This window comes from Monomorium pharaonis, chromosome 6, assembly GCF_013373865.1.
Source record: "Monomorium pharaonis isolate MP-MQ-018 chromosome 6, ASM1337386v2, whole genome shotgun sequence".
Taxonomy (NCBI): domain Eukaryota; kingdom Metazoa; phylum Arthropoda; class Insecta; order Hymenoptera; family Formicidae; genus Monomorium; species Monomorium pharaonis.
In genome coordinates this window covers 20,827,136-20,853,957 of record NC_050472.1, presented here as the reverse complement: position 1 = coordinate 20,853,957, position 26,822 = coordinate 20,827,136, and the positions used below count along the sequence as shown (strand labels likewise).

General features: G+C 32.6%; 5 protein-coding genes across 9 annotated transcripts; 2 read left to right on the top strand and 3 right to left on the bottom strand.

The window, feature by feature from the left end:
* Positions 1 to 917: 917 nt before the first annotated feature.
* On the bottom strand, positions 918 to 11,515 carry LOC105837340 (farnesyl pyrophosphate synthase-like). Its single transcript, XM_036287928.1, has 7 exons — positions 11,388 to 11,515; positions 3,929 to 4,097; positions 2,746 to 2,886; positions 2,258 to 2,461; positions 2,004 to 2,168; positions 1,284 to 1,496; positions 918 to 1,132 (listed from the first exon to the last, which is right to left on the bottom strand). Exons 1-7 carry the CDS (start codon positions 11,513 to 11,515, stop codon positions 932 to 934), a joined length of 1,221 nt encoding a protein of 406 aa, XP_036143821.1. The 3' UTR covers positions 918 to 931.
* A 1,181-nt stretch (positions 11,516 to 12,696) lies between these two features.
* Positions 12,697 to 13,427, bottom strand: LOC105833203. The gene is made up of 3 exons (XM_012674752.3): positions 13,286 to 13,427; positions 13,068 to 13,182; positions 12,697 to 12,995 (listed from the first exon to the last, which is right to left on the bottom strand). The coding sequence occupies exons 1-3, from the start codon at positions 13,313 to 13,315 to the stop codon at positions 12,859 to 12,861; spliced, it is 282 nt and encodes a 93-aa protein (XP_012530206.2). The 5' UTR covers positions 13,316 to 13,427; the 3' UTR covers positions 12,697 to 12,858.
* A 451-nt stretch (positions 13,428 to 13,878) lies between these two features.
* LOC105833202 lies at positions 13,879 to 16,138 on the top strand. 2 transcript variants are annotated; one of them, XM_012674749.3, is made up of 3 exons: positions 13,879 to 14,093; positions 15,213 to 15,509; positions 15,723 to 16,138. In XM_012674749.3, exons 2-3 carry the CDS (start codon positions 15,221 to 15,223, stop codon positions 15,950 to 15,952), a joined length of 519 nt encoding a protein of 172 aa, XP_012530203.1. In that variant the 5' UTR covers positions 13,879 to 14,093; positions 15,213 to 15,220; the 3' UTR covers positions 15,953 to 16,138. The 2 variants fall into 2 exon arrangements, with proteins under 2 accessions (XP_012530203.1, XP_012530204.1); XM_012674750.3 differs by lacking the exon at positions 13,879 to 14,093 and adding an exon at positions 14,156 to 14,332.
* LOC105833204 (probable protein BRICK1-B) lies at positions 15,679 to 17,346 on the bottom strand. Its single transcript, XM_012674753.3, has 4 exons — positions 17,032 to 17,346; positions 16,335 to 16,417; positions 16,139 to 16,176; positions 15,679 to 15,942 (listed from the first exon to the last, which is right to left on the bottom strand). Exons 1-3 carry the CDS (start codon positions 17,150 to 17,152, stop codon positions 16,150 to 16,152), a joined length of 231 nt encoding a protein of 76 aa, XP_012530207.1. The 5' UTR covers positions 17,153 to 17,346; the 3' UTR covers positions 15,679 to 15,942; positions 16,139 to 16,149.
* A 2,211-nt stretch (positions 17,347 to 19,557) lies between these two features.
* On the top strand, positions 19,558 to 26,589 carry LOC105833198 (spermatogenesis-associated protein 20). Of its 4 annotated transcripts, XM_036288284.1 has the most exons (14): positions 19,558 to 19,794; positions 20,911 to 21,093; positions 22,431 to 22,622; positions 22,750 to 23,128; positions 23,341 to 23,466; positions 23,614 to 23,703; positions 23,775 to 24,038; positions 24,115 to 24,294; positions 24,475 to 24,687; positions 24,763 to 24,955; positions 25,061 to 25,229; positions 25,295 to 25,500; positions 25,697 to 25,893; positions 25,982 to 26,254. In XM_036288284.1, the coding sequence occupies exons 3-14, from the start codon at positions 22,471 to 22,473 to the stop codon at positions 26,252 to 26,254; spliced, it is 2,442 nt and encodes an 813-aa protein (XP_036144177.1). In that variant the 5' UTR covers positions 19,558 to 19,794; positions 20,911 to 21,093; positions 22,431 to 22,470. The 4 variants fall into 4 exon arrangements, with proteins under 4 accessions (XP_036144177.1, XP_036144176.1, XP_036144178.1 ...); XM_036288283.1 differs by lacking the exon at positions 20,911 to 21,093; XM_036288285.1 differs by lacking the exon at positions 20,911 to 21,093 and having other exon boundaries at positions 19,567 to 19,654.
* Positions 26,590 to 26,822: the final 233 nt, after the last annotated feature.

Genomic DNA, 26,822 nt, shown 5'->3' with positions numbered 1-26,822 from the left:
TGCACTTTTTTATTATTGATATTGAAACGTTAAAGCAATGACAACATGAGTTTTTTCAATTATGTAACTTATTAATATGATTATTTAATAATTAAAAATTGGTTTTAAAATATTTGTTGTATATTTAGAAGTAAACATGCTAAAATTGAACTTGTTTCGATCATAAAAAAATAGAAAATTTGTTAGCAATTTATTAATTGCTTACGCATATAATACACTTATCCTTATTAAAATTTTGTAAATAATTGAAAGATCCAATTTTGTTCGTTCAGTGCTTAAAATAGACATATTTTAAATGTTCAAAAAAGTAACACGAGACGTCTTTAAAACGTTCTATAAATGTTTGAGAATCTGATTTATATGTTTTAAATACGGAACATCCAACATGTGCATTTTTAATACGTTTTTAAAACGTCCCTTATGAAAAATAAAGTACTATTGGACTATTGGATTATTCGCCAAAAAACTACTGAAAACTATTGGAACTAATAGTAATATTATTGTTTCACACTATTAGTTTCAATAGGCTAATAGTCTAATAGTATTTTTTTATAAGAAGTCTGTGTGCTGTCTGGATATATTAATTTGTTTATATCACATTAGTTTTTACATAATTAAAATTAATACTTTTTTAACTTTATAAAATAATTTTTTTATAAGACCGTTGGAGGTCTTAACAAGTAAATTAAGAATTCATATAAAATTCTTTAAAAATTTTTATTACTTTTTTGAAGTAAAATATTTTCTTGTAAAATACATAAAATTTTATAAAAGATACATTGTTATTTTTTACTTTCAAATAATATATCATACTTTTGGACATTAACAGAATATTTCTTATTTTGCATTATTAAATATTTAAATTTAATAATTCAGCGTATTTAATATAATATTAATGCATTAGATTTTTTCTTCAATATACACGATTATTTTATGATATTCTGTGATAAAGCTTCCTTAATAAATTTAAAAAAAGGCTATGTGGAAGTCCGCGTGATATTTGCTGTATATGAACATTTAAAAGATTATATGTCTCTTCTTCATAAATGGAATATGTGTTCGGTAAACCCAGATCGATGAAGAGCTGTTTCACGCGTTTTATTTTCTCTGGATCCGAAACTCCGTAACATTCCTGCATGGAGAGAAACAGAAGAAAAATGAAAGTTTAATACAACAGTGTAATGAAATAATACATCTATTAATTCTTTCATAAATAAGGCTTTCCGGAAATTTCAATGACCGAAAGTTTTAAATTTAAAATGCACCTAATCAGCAATACTCACTTCTAAAATTTTACGCTGTTCCGGAGTGGCGCGTTGAAGAGCCACAACAACTAACCACGTACATTTTCCTTCCTGTATATCAGTATTATCCTTTCCACAGACTTCTGAATCCCCAAAGCAAGATAAGTAATCATCTTGGACTTGAAATAAATGTCCCATTTCTAATAAAATGGTTTCTGCTTGCCTAAATATCTCTGGGTCTTTTATTCCAGCCTACACAAGTAATGTGTCACAATATATTATTATCATTAAAACAAATTTGTCTTTTTGCGCATAAATTCAGTTTAAAATAGTTTTTTAAAACAATATTATTTTGACGTGGTTAATATTAAAAAGTTGTCAATTTCAAATTTGTAAAAAATCGAAATTTCAACATTTTTCAGTAATAAAAATTTAACTGTATTTAAAAAGTGTAATAATTTTTGTATATAAAAAGTGCAGTGGAAATTTGCTATATATATTTTTCAACATTTTTGTTTTATCATATATAGTTTTACATTTTATCAAATATATAATTATATCAATATTTTTCCGGTAATATCATTTTAGGAGACTAATTAAAAAACCGTTTACTTCTAATTTAAAAATTAATCAAAATTAGTAGTAAAAAGTTTGTTGAAATTAACAGAAATTTCGAAAATTTTTTACTTACTTTCGATCAAAGCGATATCTTTTCAAAAAACTACATTTGATTAAAAGAAATCTATACGTTACACTTACTAGGTGCATTGCTAAAATTACTGGCAGCAGAAAGCTATAATATGATGTTTTACATTTAACAATGGAATTATACTGATTCATGGTAAACAGATTCAAATTTGGCTTCTTTCCAAAATTAGTAGAAAGCATATCCAAACATTGGCCCATTATTGTCTTTAATACAATCTATAAAAATAATTTTATAATTGCTCAATTAAAAAAAAAAGAACAATCAAGTTAGCATGAAGTATTAGAAGAAAGATATCCTCACTCACATCTTGGAATATTTCTAACAAATTAACGTAGTATTCTTTTCCTTTAAAGTGTTTTCGAATGAGATAATATATAGCGTTCTCTAACATTATACCATCATTGAGTGCCATTAAACCTATATCATTGTACCGGTACCAACATGGTTGACCTCGGCGAAATAATGATCGGTCTTGGATGTCGTCGACTACGATGAAATATGCTTGCATCTATGTAACAATTATTGTCTCAACATTATAATCCATAATATCCATATATTCCATGTTAATCGTAATGTATTTTTATAATTTAAGATTTATAAGATATTTATGTATATAATTCATTATAATATATTTAGTACATATGTTTTTATTTCAAATAACTTGTACATTATTAAATTATCTTTAATTTAAAATGTTATAAATTAAAATATCACATCTCGCGTTTGATTAATTAGAATTAATTTATTAAGAAATATCGGTATCATGAAGAAAAGAAAAACAAAATTACATACCAATTCCACACACCATGCTAAAATTCGTACTAGACGAATGTTTTCGTCCGTAAGTTGATCACTTGGTGCCAATAGCTTATAAGTATAAACTAACGTTAAAGCGCGAATTTTCTTTCCTCCTGGAACGTTGTACTGTAATACCTGTGTAACAAAAAGATATGTCAGTTTATGTATTTATTCAAATTGATGACTTGTTGCTTAATTTTTTATTATTTCAGATTTTCTGTTGTTAGTAAAATACACCTAATTCCCTAAAAAGCGGTACACTCAAAATGTGAAGAAAATTTAAGTCATATTCAAATCTTTGCATGTTCGCAAAAAATAATTGTAGAAATACAAACCAAAGAGCATTTGAAAGCTTAAACTATACTTTTTTAATCTTTTGATTAAAAACTGAATTTTGCGACGTAACCATTTTTTTAAGACAAAGCACAATTTTCTTTAATTTGCATCAAAATTTAGCCATGGGCTAAAATAATTTTTTTACTTAATCTGATAAAAAATTTTTGTAAATTTGATTTTTCTCTTTAAAATTTGCTTCCTTAAATTTTTTACGATTATTTTTGAACAAGTTATAAACAATCAAAGAAAAAACGGCATTTAAAATTTAAACATTCGTAACGTGGTCAAAAATGGTTGTATAGAAATTACGATATAAAAGATTCAAAAATCTAAAACCTCTAATTTAAGATCCTTTATTTGCTTATTTAATAAAAAAATTTTCTATTGTTTAAAAACCATTTTGAAGCTGACTGTAAAAATAGCATATTTTCTTTTATTTTAAAGATTTGGGGCTACTTTTAAAATAATCGTGGGACTTTAAAGATGTCCACATATTCTTAAGTTAAAAGTATCCTTAAATTATTCAAGGCTTAAAATATTTTTTCTGTATGTCCTAGGACTTGAAATGTGTCTTTTTTTCTGTGCGGCGATCGTTGACCGAGGTATAAGTGATTAAAGAAAAAATTATCTTGAAAGTAAAAATTGCAGACTTTCTTTAATTCCTAAAACATGGCACCACTTTATGATTAGTCATGAGATCTTTATTATACCACCTGCATTAATATTACCCAAACGTATCACGAGATTTTAAATGCCGTTTTTTAAACCGATCAATTTGTATATATAAATTTTAATTTCATATTTCATTTTAGTAATTATTTTTATCAATATAACGACTTACTTTTGCCATCCATTTGGTAACGTCCGGAATATTTAAATTCTTCGGCACATCTGTAAGATCGCGAACAACGTCCGGCCATATTGCCATCATCTCTCGGCTTTCTTCCTTGCTTGTTGACCATGTCGGCTGTGTCACGGAATGAACCATTCGCGCATTACACATCAACGTTCTAAAAACGTAACAAACATTAAATATTACGGTAAATATCAGATGACAGTAACAATGGTGACGATTATTTTTATACAAGCGCAAATAAGTAACAGAAAGAACAGAAAAAAGTATGAAGCTAATCTTCCATCCTGTTTCCTTTTTAAAATTCACATTTTATTCGTATTTATAATTTTTTTTGTAATAAACTCAATATTTTTCACTTTGCCCAGCCTTTTATCTTGTCTTACAAGAAACTTCTTGTAAAAAGAGAGAGAAAACTTTGCGAAAGGACTTAAAATATCTTTTTTTACTTTTATACATATAAAATATATACATATATACATACATACGTACATACATATATGCATATATTAGAATAACAATTACGCGTGGTTATCTACATGTCTTTTGTGCTTGGCAAAAAGCATTTGTACAATTATTATGTAAATGTTGAAATAATTTTTTATTTAAACCAACTTTTGTAATCTGCTATTTCCTGTACAATAAATTAACATATAAAAAATCCAAATATATGAGAAGACTTCATGCTAAAGCGACAATGCAGTCATAATTCAAAAATAATTCAAAATTGGTATTTAAAATCGAATATTGATGAAACTCGTGACGCAGCAGAATAGGTCAGAAAACAAATTTCTATTCAATATAAATTTTTATTACTAATTAAAATTATTGAAACATTCGGGTTCAAAATATCCTCCCGTCCATCAAGACGTTACGTTTATTAAACTCGATCGACACATTTATTTGGGGAAAGATTAATCTTGAAAAATAATTAATAAGTTATTAATCAAGAAATAACAACATAGATGAAGTAAACGGTAAAATTTATTAATCAAAGTTAAATTTAGAGATTTTTATTTTACATCCACTCTTCCGCAGATTTATTATTTAGAGTGCATTCACATGAGCGGAAAAACAAAATGCGAAAACGCAGTGACCGCAAATAAGCACGAAGATTGAACGGGAAATAATAATATACACAGGTAAAATAAAGTTTATTTGCATATTAGACGAGGCTTAATTTAGATTTTTATTTTACAGCTTTACTTCCGTAGGTTTATTTATATAAAACAGCGGTTTAACTCGAAATGTGCGATGCGACGTACCGAGTTTCTCAAACGGTGCGGAAATGCAACAGCAGCACCGGCGATCGCGAATAAGCGCGGAAGTGTTCGCGAAGGTCACAATTAATTGCCGCACGCAACGCGCGAATACATTACGCCTCTAAATGTAAACAATGTCAAGGGGAATCGTGGAATAAGAATAATGAGCTTTCAAACTTGATTCGTAACCATGATTATTTCGCGAAGATCTCGGTAAGATCCCGATAGCGGAACGGCACGCGTTCTAAATGTGCACACAATAGAAAAAGATAATTACCGACGTATGTCTTTATCAAAATAATATGAAATGCTCTGGAATAAACTAAAGCCTAAGAATAAACAGAGCGCGATCTGTGTAATGTAACACTTTCGTCAACTGTAACAAACGCTTATTTGCATGCACAAATAATTATCGAGTCCATTTGCAATAACGACCTATTGGAACTATTCACGTGCTAACGCTCGACTGTTATAAACAATTACAGGCTGCACTTTAAGAAATATAATACGCAATATATTTCGAATGATAATATTGTACGACGTACGACAATACGATATACGTTATAATATACAATAATTAAGTATAAAGGCCACAAAATTCTCTTTAAAAACAAGTCAATTTTGCGTTTATTCATTGCGACGACATAAATTGTTAGTGATCAGTCTCTAGTAAGAGATTATAATAGAGACTAATAACTAACAATTTACGTCGTCGCATTGAACAAATGCAAAATCAACTTGTTTTTAAAAAGAATTTTGTGTTTGACATTTCTGCGAAATAAATATCTTATACACTTAATTAAAATTCTAAAATAAAATCTCGAATACATAAAGATAGTTTGCCTGTAAATTCAAGTGACTAATAAACACTTTTGTCGAAATAAATAACTAGAATAAATAATAATAAATTTATTTACAGAATAAAGACTGAATTATTTTTTGAAAACACCGCAAGATCTGTTCGGATCTATTCGAATCTGATTAAGAAATCTTTTGCAAAGGAATATTAATAAAATTGTATATAATATAGCGATTCTTATTTTAAATATAATTACATTACTAGAATACATTAATAGAAAAAAATTATTATCATCGTTTATCAAAATGTTGGATTCAGCTGTGTATGTAATCTCAAACGACTAAACCGAAACAAAACTTGGAGGACATTAAACATTTTCGTGTTTTAGCTAAAATATTATTTAACATGCTATCAAAATTATTTTCCAAAATTTTTATTTTTCCTCATTACAACAGCACTATAATCAAAAGCGTCGAAATTACCAGTCTCCTCTTCACGCTACATTAAAACTGTTCTTTGTTACCGCGCATGTTCAACGTGGAGACAAATAAGAGAGGAGGAAAAAAATTATCAGCCATTTATATTGCAAGATAACAATTCACGCGATTTTTTACATCATAATTCAATACAACGAGAAAAAACAGTAGCATCATAGGTACATTCGATATAATTGCTTGGATATTTTTAAGACCGCTGCTGAAGCTCTCGTAAGAACTCATACAGCATAAAACATTCCGGTAATGTTGCAGCAATTTTGCAATGTTTTTGCAATGTCAAGATGTTGCAATATTGTTGCTATATTGCTCACGTTATCCTTGGTAAAAATTTTTCTCAAATTGAAAAATTTTTATTCAAGTTGAAACACTTTTGAAAAATATTGAAAAAATCTATGTCATTTCTCAGAATTTTTGATATTAAATTTTAAAATATTCTGTGAAAAGATGTGAATAAAAATTTTGCAACACTTTTTAAAACCTAAAATTATACAAAAATATTCTGAAAAATTTTAAAGTTTATGTAAAAATTCAGAAAAATTAGGTTTAAAAATTTGCGGAAAAAATTTTACGAGTTATAAAATTTCTCTCAAAATGTTTGATGTAATTTTTTATAATTTCTCTGTATAATTTTATTTTTAGAAAATTTCTTAGATCTTCTAAAAACGGCGTTCCAATTTGTAAAAAAATTTCAAGAAAAATTTTTTCAACAGGAATCCTAATAGTCGGAAGTACGGAAGTCTACAGCCAGGAGCGATAATAGTGTCAATAGAGGCTTCGCTTATTCGCCATGGACGATGAAAGAGCGCTAACAAAAGCGAATAACGCGGAAAGGTAAACGTAGAAATCGGCTTATCTTTATCCAGCACCAACGTTCCACGTGATAACCACGATAATAAATGCGAGCGCAAGTTGCGGATCACGCGCAGCGCCGTTTCTGGTGGGATGCACGAGCGTAGAATAGCCTCGAGTAAACAAGTTTATCAATGATCTAACAAGATGCGTTTCGATGTGCGGTATTCAACGTATCTTTTTACATGGGGCAACCTAATATAAAAATACATTTTATTTGAAAATAACTTGCCAATCGTTATCACCTTGAGTCATGAAGGCTTCATTAGTTTACCAGAAATTTACGTTACATATGTGCACTTAATACCAATCATACTTAATTATACATATGTAATACCGACTGCAATTAACAAACGGTAAAACAAATCTAATTGCGGCTGTCTTGCAAGTAGCAAGTGCTGGAAATGTACTTGCAACAACGCAAGCGAATCAGATCGAGAAGTTAACAGAAGTTTATAAAATTTGTTCTACTTGTTCTATTTGAAGAAAAAACTTGAACTTTTTCTTTGTCAAGTTTTAAATTGATTTTTACAAGTGACTAATTTGTAAAAGTTTATTCCTGATTCGTTGAATTTATTTCGAGCCACATACAAACAGTAAATATAAAATCATTATTATCAACGTTATTACAACGACATCCAATAACGTAATATTGTATTTGATGTATTTGTTGCATACAATATCAATATAAACAAACTTCGATCACTTGAAGAGATCACTAATTTTTGTAATGTGTTTTCAATAATATGTTTCAAAAAAATCAAATAAACTTTTTAAAATGTTTGAACAATATATTATTTAAAATAAGAAAATCTGGACTGATTATGTAAAAAACAATTAATATAGAATATGCCTCAATCTTTGTGCTGATATTTACTTGTGCGATTTTATATATCTTTCAAAGTTCATTGAACTCTGAATATATATATCTATATATATATATAATACTTATAAGATTAATAATATCACAACATTAAATTGACAATCAATTTAATAATAATAATGATGCTAACAAGCATCTGTTTTCCCCCTCTTCTCCCAAATATTGTAAATAATTTTGTTGTGAAAAAATAATATTATTTTAATATTACTACAATTCTTGCCTACTAGAATGACCTCTGATTCTTAATCGTAGATGTATTCATAAAATAAATTTTGTATTCAATTTGCTTATTCTAATACAATATGCAGCGTTATATACATATATATTTCCACAATAATTCGTATTATTTGTCGTTAAAACGGTCAAGATATAATAGTATCTAGGCAATCGCTATCAAACAAAGAACCCGCATTTTAAATCAGCTTAATTAATTTTAACTGAATATTTTGTAGCCAAAGAAATTTTAATTGATCAGTTGTAAGGCAAAATTATTCAAATCAATCGACGAGCGAGTTGATGCGGATAGAACAGAATTTTAAAAATCTGAATGCTCTCGCAACGGGGAATTATTCTACAGAATTTTACGAATCGTAAAAATGATGTCCTGTTTCATTCTCGTACGTCTGTGGCAATCTGTGTTCGTGACTCGAATGCCGTGAAAAATCAACACGAGATCAGCACGCAGGTGTTCGATAAATGTTTGCAAATGACCTTTCCGTTTAGGGCGGGACTTCTTGCTTTCTCGCAAGTGTATTCGATAGAAATCGAAATATAAATACAAAGAGAGAGAGAGAGAGAGAGAGAGAGGCTTGTAAATTATACAAACCTTTTCTGTCATAAATGATTTACATGTCAATGCATTCTGGAGATGCTAATGACGAAATATCATTCTTCTCGATCAAAGCTGAAATTGCGTGTTCTCTCGCAAGATTCTTCTCATAAAATTGAGGACAGTTTTATAATAAAGATTAGCCGTTGATCAGAGAAGAATGTACATTTAAAAACCATCGAAAAGTTTTGAATACTTTATCGACCATATCCTTATCGATGGGTCTTTTTGCGAGCATGAATAATAAAATAAGCAGTAAATCTATGATAATCCGTTACTAATTAACATTGATTTCTACCACCGTAGATCAACCTTATCGATTTACTCTTTTTATACTTCTAACATTTTTTCTATTTTTATACAAATGTGAACATTTATTTTAACAGTAAATTAATTCTCCAATACATATTTTAAATATAAAGTTAAGATTGCCCATTCGATTTGCAGCAAATCTTGGTGCTGAATATCATTTTTCTATACTAAAAAAAATGTTGTAAAATTAATGAAAAAGCAACTTGTTTCAATTAAACGGTGTGATTGCGGGCTGCCAATTAAATAAATAATTCATGCAATTCATTTGTCATTGGTTGCAATTTATCCCAACTTATATTTGATTTGATTAAATATATAAATAAATGTATAAGTTATATATTTGCATAATTTATACATATGATTGAATTAAGCGTTAATTCTTAAAAATAAAAAAGTGATTGTTTTAAAAACATTTTTACACACAATTAAAAACAAAATTTGCTTTAATAAAAGAATAATATTGCATTGGTTCAACACTAAATGTGCTTGCATTAATGTTAATTTTTCTTTCAATAAGTTTTTTCTACTTTATCTAAAATAAATTTAATTTAATTAAAACATTTTTCTTAAATAAAAGTTTTCATAATTCTGTCCTTCTCATTCTCTTTTATAAACTGACATATTTCAGTTTAGTATTATATTGATGGCAAAATCTCGCTTTCTTCCGCGCTTTGTTTTAATCATTTCACGTAATTAAGTTGACAGCATTACTTGAATCATATATTTTACTTCAATATTATTGAATCGTATATATTAATTTATTTACAGGGAACAGAAAGATTTTATAATAATTACACATACGCTTGATGCAATCAAAACGTGTACTTAATAATATTTTTGTCTACATGTACACAACAACATTAATAATTACATGTGTTGATTGTATCAAGCCCATATGTAATTAAGATAAACACATTTCCATTTCTTCTAAAGATATAATTTTACATAAATGCAATAAGGAGTCAATATAACATCTCTGACAAATTCTTAATTTGTTCTAATATATAAAAAATATACAAATTAAATACATTGTATTTAAATTAAGAAAATAATGCATTTGAATCAATTAAAGTACCCTCAACTACGTTGATTTGTTTTTATTATTTTACATAGTTGAATTGACAACAGACATAATTATATGAATTACATAGAATTCAACTACAGATAAACAAAACTATTAATTGCATATGCAATTATAATTAAAAAACATGTAATTGAGATATATAAATATATCGATCATTCCATCAAATTTTCCAAAAGCATTGATATTATTAAACTGTCACGATTATTAAAACAATTATTGCTGATTTTCGTTCATTAATATTAATGTTACTTCAATAATATTAATTTCAATTACACTGATTTAATTGATATTAACAGCATTTTTTTCTGTGTATTACTTTAATACTCTCAGTTCATATAAACTGCGCACCGACAATTTTGTCAGTTTTCAGAGTTACTAAACTAAATATTAATGCGCAAAAGCATCTTTAAAATCTCTTCTTACTAAAAAAAAAAAAAAAATTAAATAATTCAGTGCAAAAAGTAATCCTGAGGTATTATTTTTTGCAATAAATTATTTACAGTTTTTTTCGGGTAAAAGATAATTTTAAAGCTGCTTCTCAGCATTGATATTTAGCTTAATTTTACTACTAAACAGGCGATCTTAACTTTACCTATCAATTTTAATCTTTTTCTAATTCTTAAAATTGATTTAATGATTCACCCAAAGTTTATACTGACATAAAAAGATCCTCTCGAAGAAAACCGTGTTTCATCGATTGGATTTCTCATTCTTGTTTATATAAAAAAAAGTTCTTTCTTCGCGACGAATTCTTTCGCCGTTCGCTATTTTTACTCCCTACGTGCTTTCCCTGTGAAACATCGGGGCGACAGTTTAAGACGCATTCTTTTAGTTCCCTCCTCTGACAGAGTCATTCGATTGACACTCCGAGTGTCTTTCGCTCGATCGAAATAATCGAACGTCACGGGGATGATTTTACGCTACTGTCTCACCTCCAGCACGCCGCGTTCCCGCGGCGCACGCCCATGTGTGCGACGTGTGCGTGGCCGGTGGCGGTGGCGGCAAGGCGCCGCGCGATGCCGAGCACCCACGGGAACTGGTTCCGCGCGACGGACGACATGGCCCGGAGTTGCTGGAACACACTCTCGTGCTCTGCGAAAAGAGAAAACGACCACCCGGATTCACGTTAACGACAACGATGTTGAACCTGGCACTCCGAGTCGAGCACTCACGACCGGACTAGATGGACCCGGGATCTCGTTCTCGTCGAACGGCCAGCGGCCGTCGGCACGCGGCGAGCGGGGGAGAAAAATTCCGGCTGGGAAAAGGGGAGAGGGGACAAAGGAGAGGGAAACGAAGAGAACACAGGTGGAGGAAAAATTGGAGCAGAAAGGAATGGACGGGTCGACGGCGACGTCAGCCGAGTGATTGGAGGTACACGGACCTTCCTCGTTGTACTTTGATCCTCGCGTATCACTCGACGGATACTGGCCTGGTCGACATTACACGACTTGTGTCGTGAGTCGTGACATGCCCGGCATCGTTACATACGCGTTCGCCTCATTATACCACGGAGCAAAGAATCATATGGTTGGTTTCCACGTTTCTACGGAGTCAGCTGTGACAAACGACGCGGGGGGGGGGGGGGAAGGGGGGATCTTCCGATCTGCGACGAGGGAGTTATATACACTTTAAGCACTCAGTGCTGCTAGTGCCAGTGGAAGTCGCTAATAGTTTCGTATATAAAATATACGCTTTAAAATAGCAGTTCCCAGTGCCGAGCGAGATCTCACGATCGCCCTGAAAGTCCGTCGAATCCGCCGAAAATTTTGCCTCAAATTTTTCATGCGAATTGAATAAGTGAATTCTGAAATATTCTAAGATTCCTTATCCTGTAAAAAAAATATCCTTTTTTCAGATATAATAAAATTTCAACAGAAATTATGGAATAAAAAATCTTAAAAATCTTAGAATATCTTAGAATTCTAGCACTCATTACTTCTAATGTGTTCCAATTATAAATCGTATCTCATCAATATTTTACATTTTACTAGCATAAACAACATTTAATCATAAAATAAATAAAAAATGTACAAAAATTTAATACCCTTTTTGTGCGTTAATAGTACTTTAAAAAATAAAATACTGATCTAAATTTGGAAGAATTCTAAGAAAAATTTTTATAAGAATGAAAAAAATTTTACACAATGTTTGTTTTCATACATTTTACAAGTAGCATCCTCAATGACACCCAATAAAACGCATTTTCATTTTTAGGAGTGAAAACAATGAGAGATCTCATGCAGCTAAATGATATATTAAACATATTTTTCTTAAATAATACGTAACACAGTTTTGAACACACAGCTTGTTATTGCCATCTCTTTTTGTACATTTTCCCAACTTATTAAATTCACTATTTCGTTCGTACTATGATTCATGAGTCTTCATTCTATCGTTTATTTACTGTCTCTTATTAGATGGTGCTGGTAATCTGTACTTTGCCAATTCCACTTCTGCTTCCCCAAACGAAGCCACGTGATAGCAGAAGTACTCGGGATTTTTGTATTCCTTATCCTTAGAGGCGTTGGGTCCTACAGCTAAATAAATTTTAGGTTTAAATTAAAACCTCTCTTTCAGTGAATACAAAATAATACCATGTTTAATCTTACTTGTGTTTGGTATTTTGACAACATTCTCACTGAGACCTGGAACGTTAGTATTCACTGAGGGCTGACTGGTACTCGCCTGTGCGCTAAATGCCCGTAAAGAAGCGATTGTTATACCCTAAAAACAGCAACAAATTGAAATGCTTACGAAACAGACAGGTTAAAAGTTTAAGCTGTGTATAAGCTAAAAACTTTTAATAAAACCGTATTCGAATATGCACCTGTATTTGTCTTGTAGTCGTGCGCAACATTTCGTAATGATTATGTAAACACAACAATCGAATTATAATTATTAAACGATTATAATTGACAGGGATCTAAATACCCTTTTGACAATGAATTCCGTCCTTCGTTCCTCCACGTGGAGAAATTTCAATTTTGCAGTTGGCAGGCATGAATTGATATATTTTTGAATCTAGTCAATGTTGAAACATTTACTTATCAAATATATCTTATATTGTAAATAAACATTATTTTTATACAAGTAATAAAAATTTATTTCTCTTATTGTAACTTTATAGATATCTCCGATTTAATTTATGAATTGCCAACGGCAAAACTTTAAACTAATCATATTATAATACATACATTTCCTTGTCCATTTTCGCAGGAAATTATTAAATATATAATATATTTATGTAAAATATAATACTTTTAATTAATAAATAATTTTTTAGTTAAAAATTGGATTAGGGACGATCAGTTTTATAAGTTTTGCAATTAACAATTTACAAATTTAAATCGCCCTCTTCCTATCAGCTGATTCCATAGTAAGAAAAACAAAATGCCTGTAATTTCCACTACTGCCAACTGTACATCTTTTTACTGGCAGCTGCAGCAGCAAATTTATTTTAAAGCACAGTGGAACGAGTAAACCTGTGTGAAACTCGCACACGCACATTACAATATACAATATATATTTAAAGTATCTTCCAATCACGGTGTGACATAACCTGCTGGCCAACGTGCCACTGCCTGCTTTTTGCTTTATGGCGAATTGAGTCGGCGAGGTTCGACCTACGACTTGCGGTGCGTATACAAATGTATATATACATTTAGCTACTGATGTTATGTCATACCCTTGACTAGAATATACATCTCCGTTTTTGCATTTGACGCTTTTCTCTCTCTCTCTCTCTCGCGCGCGCACATTTGCCGTTGTCGATTTACGACAAAGATATGCCGTAAACGCATGTAGTTCACAAGATGCTATTGTCACTCAAGATCTAAACAAATAATTTTAATTGTTGCCCAAACTTCGACTTATAGTAAGTGCAGCAATAAGTCAAGCTTCTATTTTTGCTCCGATTTCTAAGCTGCGTCATTTTTTCCCCTCGTAAAAAGTGTTTTCCTCGATGCTGCTTTAAATCACAAGTTTTAACCCCTGAGGTTTAAACGACCTGATCAGATCTCGATTGTCAAATTTAAAGTTTGGAGTTAGACTAATTAACATCAAAGCTCAGATCTTAGAGCCAAAGGCTCATCTATTTCCACCAATGTAAATTAACTATGACTTTAGTTTAACTTTATCTTCCAGTTCTAGAAAAGAATTAAAAATTAGAAATACAAAGGAAGTTGATCCAAATTTAAGCTAATCTACATTGGTGAAAATGAACATTATCTACTATCATAGATTGGTGCTCATAATTGTTATCACAAACATGATATTGCCATTAGTAAGCAGTAAATTAAATCAGACGATTAATCAAATTTTGTTAGTAGATACTTGTACATTTCATACACATTGTAGTTGTCAATCTATTTTGCTTATTGTCATTAAAATTGAAATACTGGAAATCTAGCAGAATTCTTGACTGACTACAAAAATGTTGTGTAGACCTGTAGTTTCCAAAAATTTTTTTTTTACAATAGTAGTAAGTTAATTCTTTGACCAATAAATGTTTTAAACATGTAGATAAAGTTAAGATCATATATTTGGTCTACAGTGGATCTTGACACTAAAAATAATTTTATTAATTTAATATTCATATGAACTGTTTGCTGACAATTTCGTCAGTTTTGAAACACAGTTGCTAAGTTAAATATCGATGCTCAGAAGCATCTTTAAAATCCCCCCCCTTACATAAAAAAATTTTTTGTATTCTTTACTGTGTATGGTGCATTCTCACGCTCACATCTGTTTTTCAGCCTTAACCATGTTAATAACATATTTTTGGAATAATTGGAAGTACAGCAATGCCCCGGAGGGCAAGCAGCCGTTTGAAAAGATAGTTGGACTGACGAAATATGGATTCGCCGCTAGTCTCGGGGTGGGCATATACGATTCCATACTCCTCTCTCAGACAGCGGGCTTCTGGAGTACAGCAAATTGCCTGTCCTACTGGGTAGTACCTGTCACTGCCATGTGCGCCACCTTTGCCTCCGTGGCGTACACGACGACGAAACTCCGGGGGAAAGACGGCTATCTCAGTTACATTCTAGCCTGTACGAAAAGCCTATATAAACTTATATTAGTGAATTAGGCCTATTCTGTAACTCTTGACGACAGTTCAGTATTGTCACATTGTTGTTACGCAAATCTTTTGCCATATAATATGTACGCAATATGACACTATAACAATATCGAACTGTCATCAGAAGTTATAAATCAGACTTATAGGAATAATTGTCGTATTTTATTTTGTTTGCTTGTTGCAGCATTAGCCACAGGTGGAATTTGCTATCGTTGGCAGAAAGATGGTAAATTCGCTTATCAATTTACAGTTATATTGTTAGCGTTGTCCGCGATCAAGAAGTATGGCGATTTGAACAACTGGAATCCTCTCCCAATACGTGAAAAGGATGTAAGGGTGCGTCAACAATTCACCACTTTCCCTTGGGACTTTACCCTTGTTAAGGATCCTAGGGGACGTAGACCCTGGGAATAAAGATATTTCATGTACAGAAAAGAAAAAAGATTAGTACCATTGATATGTACAAGTTAAATGGGGTCAAGTCTTATTGTATAATCGATGATACAAGAAGATATGAAATACATAGCTTTCGCTTTTATCATGTATTTATTAGATTATAGTGCAGGAAATAAAAAGGATTGTAAAAAGATGTTGTATTACACATGGAAGTATTACGTCAGTGTTTCGCCCTTTGTGACCTGTCAAGCAAACAAACATTATTATGAAACTATCGATATAAAGTAAAGAATGGAAAAAAAACAAAAATGTATCCAAGAGAAGTGCTCTATGTACGATAAGAACAGATTACTATCTATGGAATAATTAACACATAAATAATGAAAATACTCTCACTCACACATGCTTCAAGGTACTCTATCCTTCGTTCAAGAGTCGTGAGCTTTTCATTAAGGACTGCTATTCTTGACCTGCAGGACATGTCTGAAAAAAAATGATATTATTGTACACAAAACATAAAGATAAAAGTATTAGGCCTGGTCTACAATAGCTGGAGTAAGCATGGAGTGAGAAGTACGACTAGGCGTAAAAGGGTTAATCCAGTGTAAGAAAACTGGCGTAAAGGCGTAAGCAAAATAATTTTCATTTTGTCTTACCCCTACTCCTGCTTTTCTTAGCACTCGGTTAATCACAGCGCAGAAGGAAATTACTTTATGCAAGGTCTACAATATCAGCAGAAGTAACGAAGTAAGGAGTAAGAGTAACAATTGATCAATTAAAAACCGAGAGTAAACGAAATGGGCAAATCTCATTTCATATTTCTTACTTCTTACTCTTATGCTCACGCGGCCTACAATATCAGCAAGAGTAATGGAGTAGGAGTAAGAAGTAAGAAATATGAAATGAGATTTGCCCATTTCGTTTACTCCCGGTTTTTAATTGGTTAATTGTTACTCTTACTCCTTACTCCATTACTCCTACTGACATTGTAGACCGAGCAGTAGACCTTGCATTACTTTTACTTCTTACTCCTTGCTTACTCCATGTATTGTAGACCAGACCTTAATTCGAGATTGAAGGATTTAATGGCGAATTACCGAAAGAATTAAGAAAGTCCGTGATCTTTTTAATACTGCCAGTGATCACTTCTATGTATTCGCGGTTAGCCCAGTCCTGTTGAATCTGTTTTTGTATCGCTTCCCGGTGTACAGCCGCCATTCTTGTCGGTTATCACGATATATTCTCCTCCCCGAATTTCCTCTGGCGAAATTGCCGATGTGAATGAACGAAAAGCGTTCCGCGACGATCTATCGCATTGTTTGGAAAGTGTCGGATCGGACAGAAGCAAGAAGCAGCTAACTCAATTCGAACACTAAATTGATATTTGAGATTTTGCGTTTACGACGAGAAACGAGAAAATTCCCGAACCAGGGCTATCAACGTCGAAAAATAAATTCCCCATTCTTTCGTAACTGCTAGGAATTAAAGAATAGCCGCCAAAACTTAAAATTAGAGATTTTCCTGCCTACCCGTTTATTTCAATTTATTCATTAACTATTCACACATCCCTACCTACCCGTATCCCTACCTACCTACGTTAATTTTTAACACTCAACTTTTAATATTTCTTTTTCTTTCTTCTGACCAGATTGGACTCACCTTTCGTTGATCCTGGCCAAATTCATTCTAGCTGCATGACAGCCAGATAATTTAAATATATACATTTATACTCGTTTTAATAAAAATGACCAAAAAAATTTACCGGGTAACACAATCGAGTATATCACTACGAAAAAATGCAAACAAAAAACATTTGGAACAACGAATCTATGAAAAATCGCATTTATATACTATTTATAATACATAAAGAAACATTTAATATAAATTTCATAGATTCGTTGTTCAATAAAAAAAATTGTCACTCACCGATCCGATGCGCAACGAGCGGAGTTATTCGGCCACGAAGCTGCGATGATACTGTAACACACAAATATAAGATTCAAATTAAAACAGTGCTTAAAATAATGAATATTTTTGAAAATTTTATAATTTATATATTAAATATTATATTATATATATTAAAATAAATAAATAATAAAAATTATTTGTGCAAATAAAAAATATTTACCCCGAGGTTGCTCCGCTGATGCCCGATGCCCTTCCTGGACCTCCTCCTCCTCTCAGAACAGTCTGTTCTTTCTTGTCACAAGACACTCGTGAAAAACACTCGCGATTATTGAAGTTACAATCGCGCGAGGACTAATTAATTGTAAAAAAGTCCTTTTGTTAAAGGATGCCTTAATCCTTTTGTTAAAGGATGAAAATGCCTTCGGCACTCTCGAAGTAAACGCGCGACGCGACAAACCGGCTACGGTTCGTTTTCAATTCAATCGGTCGGCACTCCCGAACCGCGTTAACGCGGCGCGACGAACCACAATTTTACGATCGACGACGTGTAATAGGTTTGTTTTTTATTTCTGCACTGCTGCACTGGTACAATAAGTTAGAATAAGACAAATATATTTTTTCTCATTCTTACTTATTGCACTAGTGCAGCAGTGCAGGAATAAAAACCAATTCCTAATAAGTGCAATGGGTACAGTTAGCTTCCCCCACAAGCATTCAAGCCCTCGGGGGGTACTGAGCCCTCCCACCACGACAAGGTCGTACCCATGGGAGGGAAGATTTCTTCTGAACATCTATGGAAATTTTAATTTGCTTGTAAAAGAAAAAAAAGAATGCCAAGCATACATTAGGCTATCGCTAAACCAAAGGGATATGAATACTTGAGCAATTAAGTTTTTTTACCAAAATATTTAACAATTGAGTAGGAGTGCGTTCCGTTTCACGCATGATGCATATCGTTCATCCTTGTTTGTCAAACGTTAAACAAGGACGAATAATGCATAATGCGCATCATGCGTTGAAACGGAACGCAGCCGAGGTGAGACTGGCCTCTATTCACAAACGTTGGTTCTTTGTTTTTAAATCTCTCTTTTCAGAAAAAAACATAGAATTTTTAAATTTTCTTTGAAATCAGTTCCTGAAATAATAATAAAACCTTTGAATTTACAACTTTAGAATTCTTTAAAATTCGGCAATTTTTAAAATTTTTGAAATATTGGATCTAAGAAATTTTAAACTATTTTTAAAATTATAATCAGTATTATTTCCTAATATTTGATCATATTAGGCGATTTTTGGCGATCGTCTGATACATGCACCAAAGCGTAGAGTGAGTCCCAGATGCGCATAGATCGAAACGGACATCACCAATCAGATTGCTGAATTAGTTAAGTTAGGATAAATTTATGGGCGTACAGAGATGAGCGGAAAGGCGGTCGCTCATTGGACATCGCGCGTCGCGCGCGACAGAATCGCGCTGGCTGCTGGAGCCATAATGGCTCTCGCACACTAGACGCGATAAGCGACAAGCGATATCCAATGAGAGCTCTACATTTTCGAACATTTCATCGCCATGTTGGAAAAAGCAGAACTCTTATTGGATATCGCTCATCGCTCGTCGCTTATCGCTCGTCGCTTATCGCGTCTAGTGTGCCAGAGCCATAATAGTGCAAAGGAATGACGCAAAAGAATGTTTTTCGGAACGCACGGTTATAGATGTCTATCGATCGGTCGACAGGACGGCGGTGGAGTTTACGGCGAGCGGTTTATCCACGTTTGTTCACGTTGGCCCACGTTTGTGGATCCTCCTGAAACGTAAATAGTGCATGACAGCTGCAGTTGCACGTGGCATAGGCCTTTTAGATCATTGATGCTTATTGATCTGTTAATCGCGAGACGTAGCCGTAGTTTCCAACATGTGGATCCTACCGATTAAAATGTTAATGTTATGTCAGGTAAGAGGATCGTATTTTTGTATGTTTTCATCTTTTTGCATCTCGTACTCGAAATGATGAACGAGATATTTAGAGAGAGAGAGAGAGAGAGAAAGTATCGAGAATATATTGAAAATATTGAGTTTTTAAAGAAATATGATATCTCTCTCCTTCTGTTCACTTGAGTCTCGCCAATTGGCGCTGCATTTGTTCATTTATTGCGTCTTACAACGTTGACGTATTAAAGATATTCAATATTTTTATAACACACGCTATTACATCATAAGCTATTAACATTAAGATTATTTAAAGCGAAAGGATGTGTTGTATCTGTTAATCAGCGATTGAGTTAGCAATATTATTTTAATAACATAGAGAGTTTTGTTATAAATGTTTTGTCACCTAACGTATATAGATAAAAGATTAGAGGCAAAGAATTATATACAAGTATAAATTTTTCCTTTAGGATTGAACTAATTACCAATTAAAAAAAAGAATTAGATTAACTAAACACAAAATTTAAAGTTGCTCTTTCTATCAATGTAGACTAAATGTAGATCTCACAATCAGTTAAATTTATTCTTTGTCCTTTTTTTAATTCTTAGAACTAAAGTTAGAACTAAAGAACTAGAGAAAGTAAAGTGTTAATAAACTGAAATTGAAATTAATTTATATTAGAAGTAGAAAAATATAATAGACATATTCCATTGAACTATCAATATAATTTCTCTTTATTATTACTCACTACATTATTATTATTAGGTATTAATAATAGAATAGGAAGACATTTTCTCATTCATGATCCCTGTTTGCACGAGTTAATGATGTAGAAAAACAGTTAACAGTAAAGCATAGACAGTAAAGAAATTAACATCTTTTATTTGCTACTGCTTATATTATTGTTATTGCTTAATTGATTAATTTCCATTCAAAATTCAAGAATTTGATATTTTCAAGAACATGGCTGAGTTCTAAAAAATTCTATAATTGCAGATTTATTACTGGTTTTTAACATTCTACTTTTTTTCTGAAAAATCATTTACGTATCTCTCGTTTACATTTTTCTATATACCACTTCGTGGCACGGCGGGTGTCGTAATGTGCCTGTTCACGTGACGTGACGGGTGACGTGACTAGACCACGTGCGTGTCGCGAGAACCGCCGAGCTACCGACAGTTCCGTCCGACGCATGTTGTCAAGCGTGCGGCAATTACTCCGACAATCGCCGCGCCCTCTCGCAAATCGACGAGTGAATTAGGAGAATTTTTTGAGGACTGCGACGAATCTCCATCTGCCTGGACCGGATGCTCACGAGTCCCCGTATGTAACGCGTGTCGCCGTTATCGCATGTTCTTATCTAATCGTTGCCGTTGAAAGGCTGGCCAAACGCTTGTTGCAAGGTGCACGCGACTTCGAGCGATTTTCGCGATCATCCGAATATCGTCCCGCGAGTATCGATCTGTCGCGCGATAACCGCTCGTAGAACGTAGTTCCGCCATATTTTTGTACTTGCACCTTATACCGGGTGCCCCCGCGAATTTTGACCTCCGCTCTCCTCGCGGGTACTTCTAAATACATTGACTTTCTGCCGCGGCCTCTGCGACCATCATATCTTATAAAGCACTTACCTCTCGATGGATCTTTGATACGTTTTTACTTCCAATTCGAAAGTTTTAAATTCGATGTACCTTTTTAAATGAAATAAATATCGAAATGAGCCACTCTGTATGTGCTCGAGAATGCATTACTCAAGCTATTTATTTCAAATGTATATGAATAATTCATGTACCTTAATTTTGTACTTGTATATTAATATCTGTGTGTAAAATTAATATACACAAATTATTCTTATATACATGTAATTTTATACATGTATATTAATTTTAATATATTCACACAATGCAAAGATTAAAAATATTGTAATTTTAAGTCGATTTTCGAATGTTGTAAAAATAAAATAAATTTTTGCATCTTTCTGCCATAATAAATATGCGTTTTTGCATTTATTTTGTTGAAGTTGTTGAATAGCAATATATTGTAATAATTTATGGAGATATGTAAAATCATGAAAAAGAGAAAAAATCGGAAATAGGAAATGGAATCCAATCTACTTAATTGACTTACTTTTTTTATATTCATAAAAAGTGTCATTAGTTAATATTAGTATCATTAATTAATAAAAATAACTGATATTAGGTAATATACAATTTGACATGTGGTAGATAGTGTTTTTTATTCATCTCATGAATATTTTTTTTAAGTGCGTTGATTAATTATCATGCAGTCACTAAATACAGTTAAGTTGACTGATACATAAGCGAACTGTATCTGACAGCTGACTATTAATCAACATGAAAATTGCATACTAAACATATTATCATTATATTTTATTGGAAGACTAATACAATAAAAAAATGTACTCTGTAGCATTTGATTTTCAATTAAAAGACTTTAAACAAAAAATTGCTGGTTAGACAATTTTATAAAAAGGAAGAACTTTTTGCTTAAATTTTTATTGAATGTAAATGTAAATTAGAATTTTTCTTCTAAATTCTCTCTGTTTATTGAAAAGTTACTTAATATCGCCTGCATTCTGTAAATGAACAAACGCTATTATATTACTGTTTATCTAATAATGTTTGATATTTATTATGCAGATTTATTCTTCCTGTGTGTATTCTCTGTGTGAAACGTGTTATGATTTCGGGAAGATGTAATTCGTCAACAATAATTCGCTGCATATGTAAGCTGTCCAAGGAACAGTACAGTACAGGAATAAACAATTATCGGAAAAATTTTTATCTCGCTGAAAGTGTTCTACTCCCCATTGTTGAGTGCAAAATGAAGAAGTAAGACAATTATACATGCATGCAATTATTTAATTTATTGTATTTATTATTTTTGTTAGTATATTAATCACTATTTGAAAAAAATTAAAGTTTAAAGCTTTATTAACAAATATTTTTAAAAATCCAGATTAAGTTACCACACTGCGCCGCCTTTTCTGTCGTCCGTCAAGGTGCCGTCAACATCTCGACAGGACAGCGAGAAAGAGAAGCCTGAAGTGAAGACAAATCGTTTGGGTTCGGAGAGGTCGCCGTATTTATTGCAACATGCGACAAATCCTGTGGACTGGTATCCGTGGTGTGACGAAGCTCTGGAAAAGGCAAAGAAGGAAAATAAGATAATTTTTGTGTCGATCGGGTATTCTACGTGTCACTGGTGCCACGTGATGGAAAAGGAGTCGTTTAAGAATGAAGAAATCGCAAAAATCATGAATGAGCACTATGTTAATATCAAGGTGGATAGAGAAGAAAGGCCCGATATCGACATGATGTGCATGATGTTTATTCAGGCAAGTGTCAAATTTATTGCCTCGTATTACGCGAAATACATATTCGTTTATTAATTTGCGCGCGCGCGCGTGTGTGTGTGTGTGTGTGTATATATATATACTTGGTATTGTAAGAATAAGCTAAGCGAACACAAGTTTGTTATAAATGCTTAATAATTATATAATATATTAACTTTGATGAATATACTGACAAAGATATCTACATTTGATAGAGATTGAGAGGTCATGGTGGTTGGCCACTAAGTATTTTCCTGACACCGGATTTAATGCCGATAACAGGTGGAACCTATTTCAGTTCTGCAATGTTTACGTTGTATTTGACACGAATTGTGAAGGAGGTATATGCACATAATACACGATACTTTTATCTGAAATATTTATATTTAAAATTTATATTTAATTTATTTTTATATAATTGTAGGAATTAAATTGATTTTCGTGTTGTAGAACAAAATTAGGTATGTAAATAATTTCTTTTATTCCAGTGGGCAGATGGAAAAGACAAAATAGTCAAATCTGCCACTACTATATCAGAACGTTTAAAGGAATTAGCAACGAGCAGAGAGGATATAAAAGTGAGCAAATACTATTTAAAAACTTTAAATTATTTTAATATTGTATTTTATTTATTGATTTTGCGATACAGGACGACGGAGTTCCCACGATTGATAGCGCTTTCTTGTGCGCTCACGTTCTAATGAACATATACGATTCGGAATACGGTGGATTTGGCAGTTCGTCCGCTCTTAACCCGAACTCACCGAAATTTCCTGAACCGAGCAATTTGAATTTTCTTCTCAGTATGCACGTTTTAAGCACCTCTTCCATGTTGGTTGAGATGACTTTAAATGCATGTCTGAATACCTTGAAGAAAATGTCTTACGGTGGAATTCACGATCACATAGGAAAAGTAGGACTTATATTTTCGTTTCTGCTATTACAACATGAGAAAAAAATTAAATAGTTTAAATTTGTTTATCTTTTAGGGATTTCACCGGTACACTGTGGATGCTCGATGGAAAGTGCCTCATTTTGAGAAAATGCTTTATGATCAAGCTCAATTAATACAATGCTACGCCGACGCTTACCTCATCACGAAAGATTCTTTTTATTCCGATATCGTAGACGACATCGCGACGTACGTCCTACGTATTCTGCAACACATGGTATTATACTACTTTTTATTTATTCGATTAGTGCTATGTTAAATGTTTGCCCCAGATACAATGCTTATTCCAACTTACAAGAAATATTTTTCCTCGCTTAGACTTTTTGAAATCAAACGTGTTGCACATAGCAACAAACGTGGGAGGATATAAAATATTTACAGCATGTACATTATTCAGGAAGGTGGTTTCTTCAGTGCAGAGGATGCGGATTCGCTACCTACGTCCGACGCCACAGCGAAACGGGAAGGCGCATTTTATGTTTGGACCTATGATAGACTTAAAACTCTATTGAAAAAAGAGAAAGTACCTGGTAAGGACAATGTTACATATTTTGACCTTATCTGCCGACACTTCTCAGTGCGAAAGGAGGGAAATGTAGAAAGCCCACAAGTATGTTTTATAATCGAAAATATAAAACAAGGAATGTAAAACAAAATTTGTAAATGCGATTATTCTGCAATGCAGGATCCTCACGGCGAGCTTACAGGCAAAAATGTATTTTCGATGCAGGCAGGAATTGAAGATACTGCTAGTCATTTTAAGCTTAGCGTAGAAGAGACACAAAAACATCTCAAGGAAGCTTGTACTATATTGTTTGAAGACAGAACACATAGACCGTGGCCTCAACTGGACGACAAGATGGTCACAGCATGGAACGGTAATGAATTTTAAATGAGTGAAGCTTGTGTAATTACGCCGTGAAGGGTGTCATGACGTACGTCTAACACGTTTTTGCAACATCTAATTTGTGATCTATTTATAGGTCTTATGATAAGTGGTCTTGCGCGTGCTGGAATAGCTGTAAAAAATAAGACATATGTTGAAGCAGCCACTGAAGCTGCCACATTTGTGGAAAAATATCTGTTTGACAAAAAGAAACGTATATTACTTCGTAGCTGTTACCGCAGAAGAGACGACAAAATTGTACAGAGGTAAATATTGTCTTATTTCTGTATCAATTTGTATTACGATGCGAAATCTATGATACGATTTATAGGAGCACCCCGATATTTGGCTTCCATGAGGATTATGCATTCTTCGTGAAGGGATTACTCGACTTGTACGAGGCTACTTTTAATCCACATTGGGTCGAGTTTGCTGAAGAGCTACAAAATATTCAAGATCGATTGTTCTGGGACTCGCAGGACGGCGGGTACTTCGCTATGGCCGAGGAGTCCCCGATACTTACACGGACAAAAGATTGTATGTTTGGCTGCTCTTCCAATAATTTTAGTTCATAATTTAAATTGTTAAATATCTTTATCGCAAATTTAAGATTGTCACATTCGAAATAATATTGTTTGTTGAATATCTATCTATTATCTACATATCTATTATCGTAGTATTGATATATAGCTCTTCAAAACTTTCTAATCGTGTTTAATATTCTTGATTGCAGCTGATGACGGTGCGTTGCCGTCCAGTAATTCAGTCGCATGTTCCAATCTGCTGCGCTTAGCGATTTACTTAGATCGTGACGATCTCAGGAATAAAGCTGAAAAACTCTTGTGCGCGTTTGGCAACAAACTTGTGAGCTGTCCGGCTGCATGTCCACAAATGATGTTAGCACTGATCGAATACCATCATCCAACACAGGTGCATGTCTCTGCTTCTTATCTGTCACTAGCAACAGTGCTTTTGTGAGAAAATACTTGACACTTCTGCAATAAATTTTTCTTTTCAGATTTATGTAACAGGAAAAACGGATGCCAAGGAAACACTCGAAATGCTGGAAATAATCCGCTCGCGTCTGATACCCGGTAGGGTACTTATATTAGCCGATGCTGAGCAGCGGGACAACGTGCTGTTTGATAGGAACATGATTGTTAAAAGAATGAAGCCACAGAAAGATCGGGCAACGGTTTTCATATGTCGTGATTATTCGTGCTCTCTACCCATTTCAAGTCCTAACGCCCTCATTTCTGAGTTAAATAAAAAGGTGTTTACCGATTTATAAATGGCAAGGTTGTGCGTTATAATTTACATTGCGTCACGTGTTGAACACGGCGGGATAACAAAACTGGGAAGATGTTGCCGCCTGAATATTAAATAATACAATGTTAAGTTAGTTAAGTAGTACAATCTTAGCTTATAGATTAGTGTACTCGATTGCTAATACGATCGAGTACACTAACATTCGTAACCACAAAATCGACAGCAATATTTGCAACTAATAAACAGTTGTATAGACAGTTATATTCGTATGAAGAAAGAAAGAGGAAAGTTCTAATTGATTTTCCTTGATAAGAACGAATGAAAAAATGTTATAAATATATTCAATTAAAACAAAAATCGCGTAGTTTGTATCGTTAATGTATAGATCTTTGTGCGTTTTCAATTAAGAATTGGGAAGATTGACAATATGTTTATTATAAATTTTTAGGAAACGCTACTATTTGATACTCCTAAGTAAGAAGTTAAAATTTCTATTCCTTTAAATATACAGGGTTTCCTGAATTTAAATATAAAAAAACTTTGAGAACTATATGATGTACCTGGAATTACACACAAATAACATTGATTCT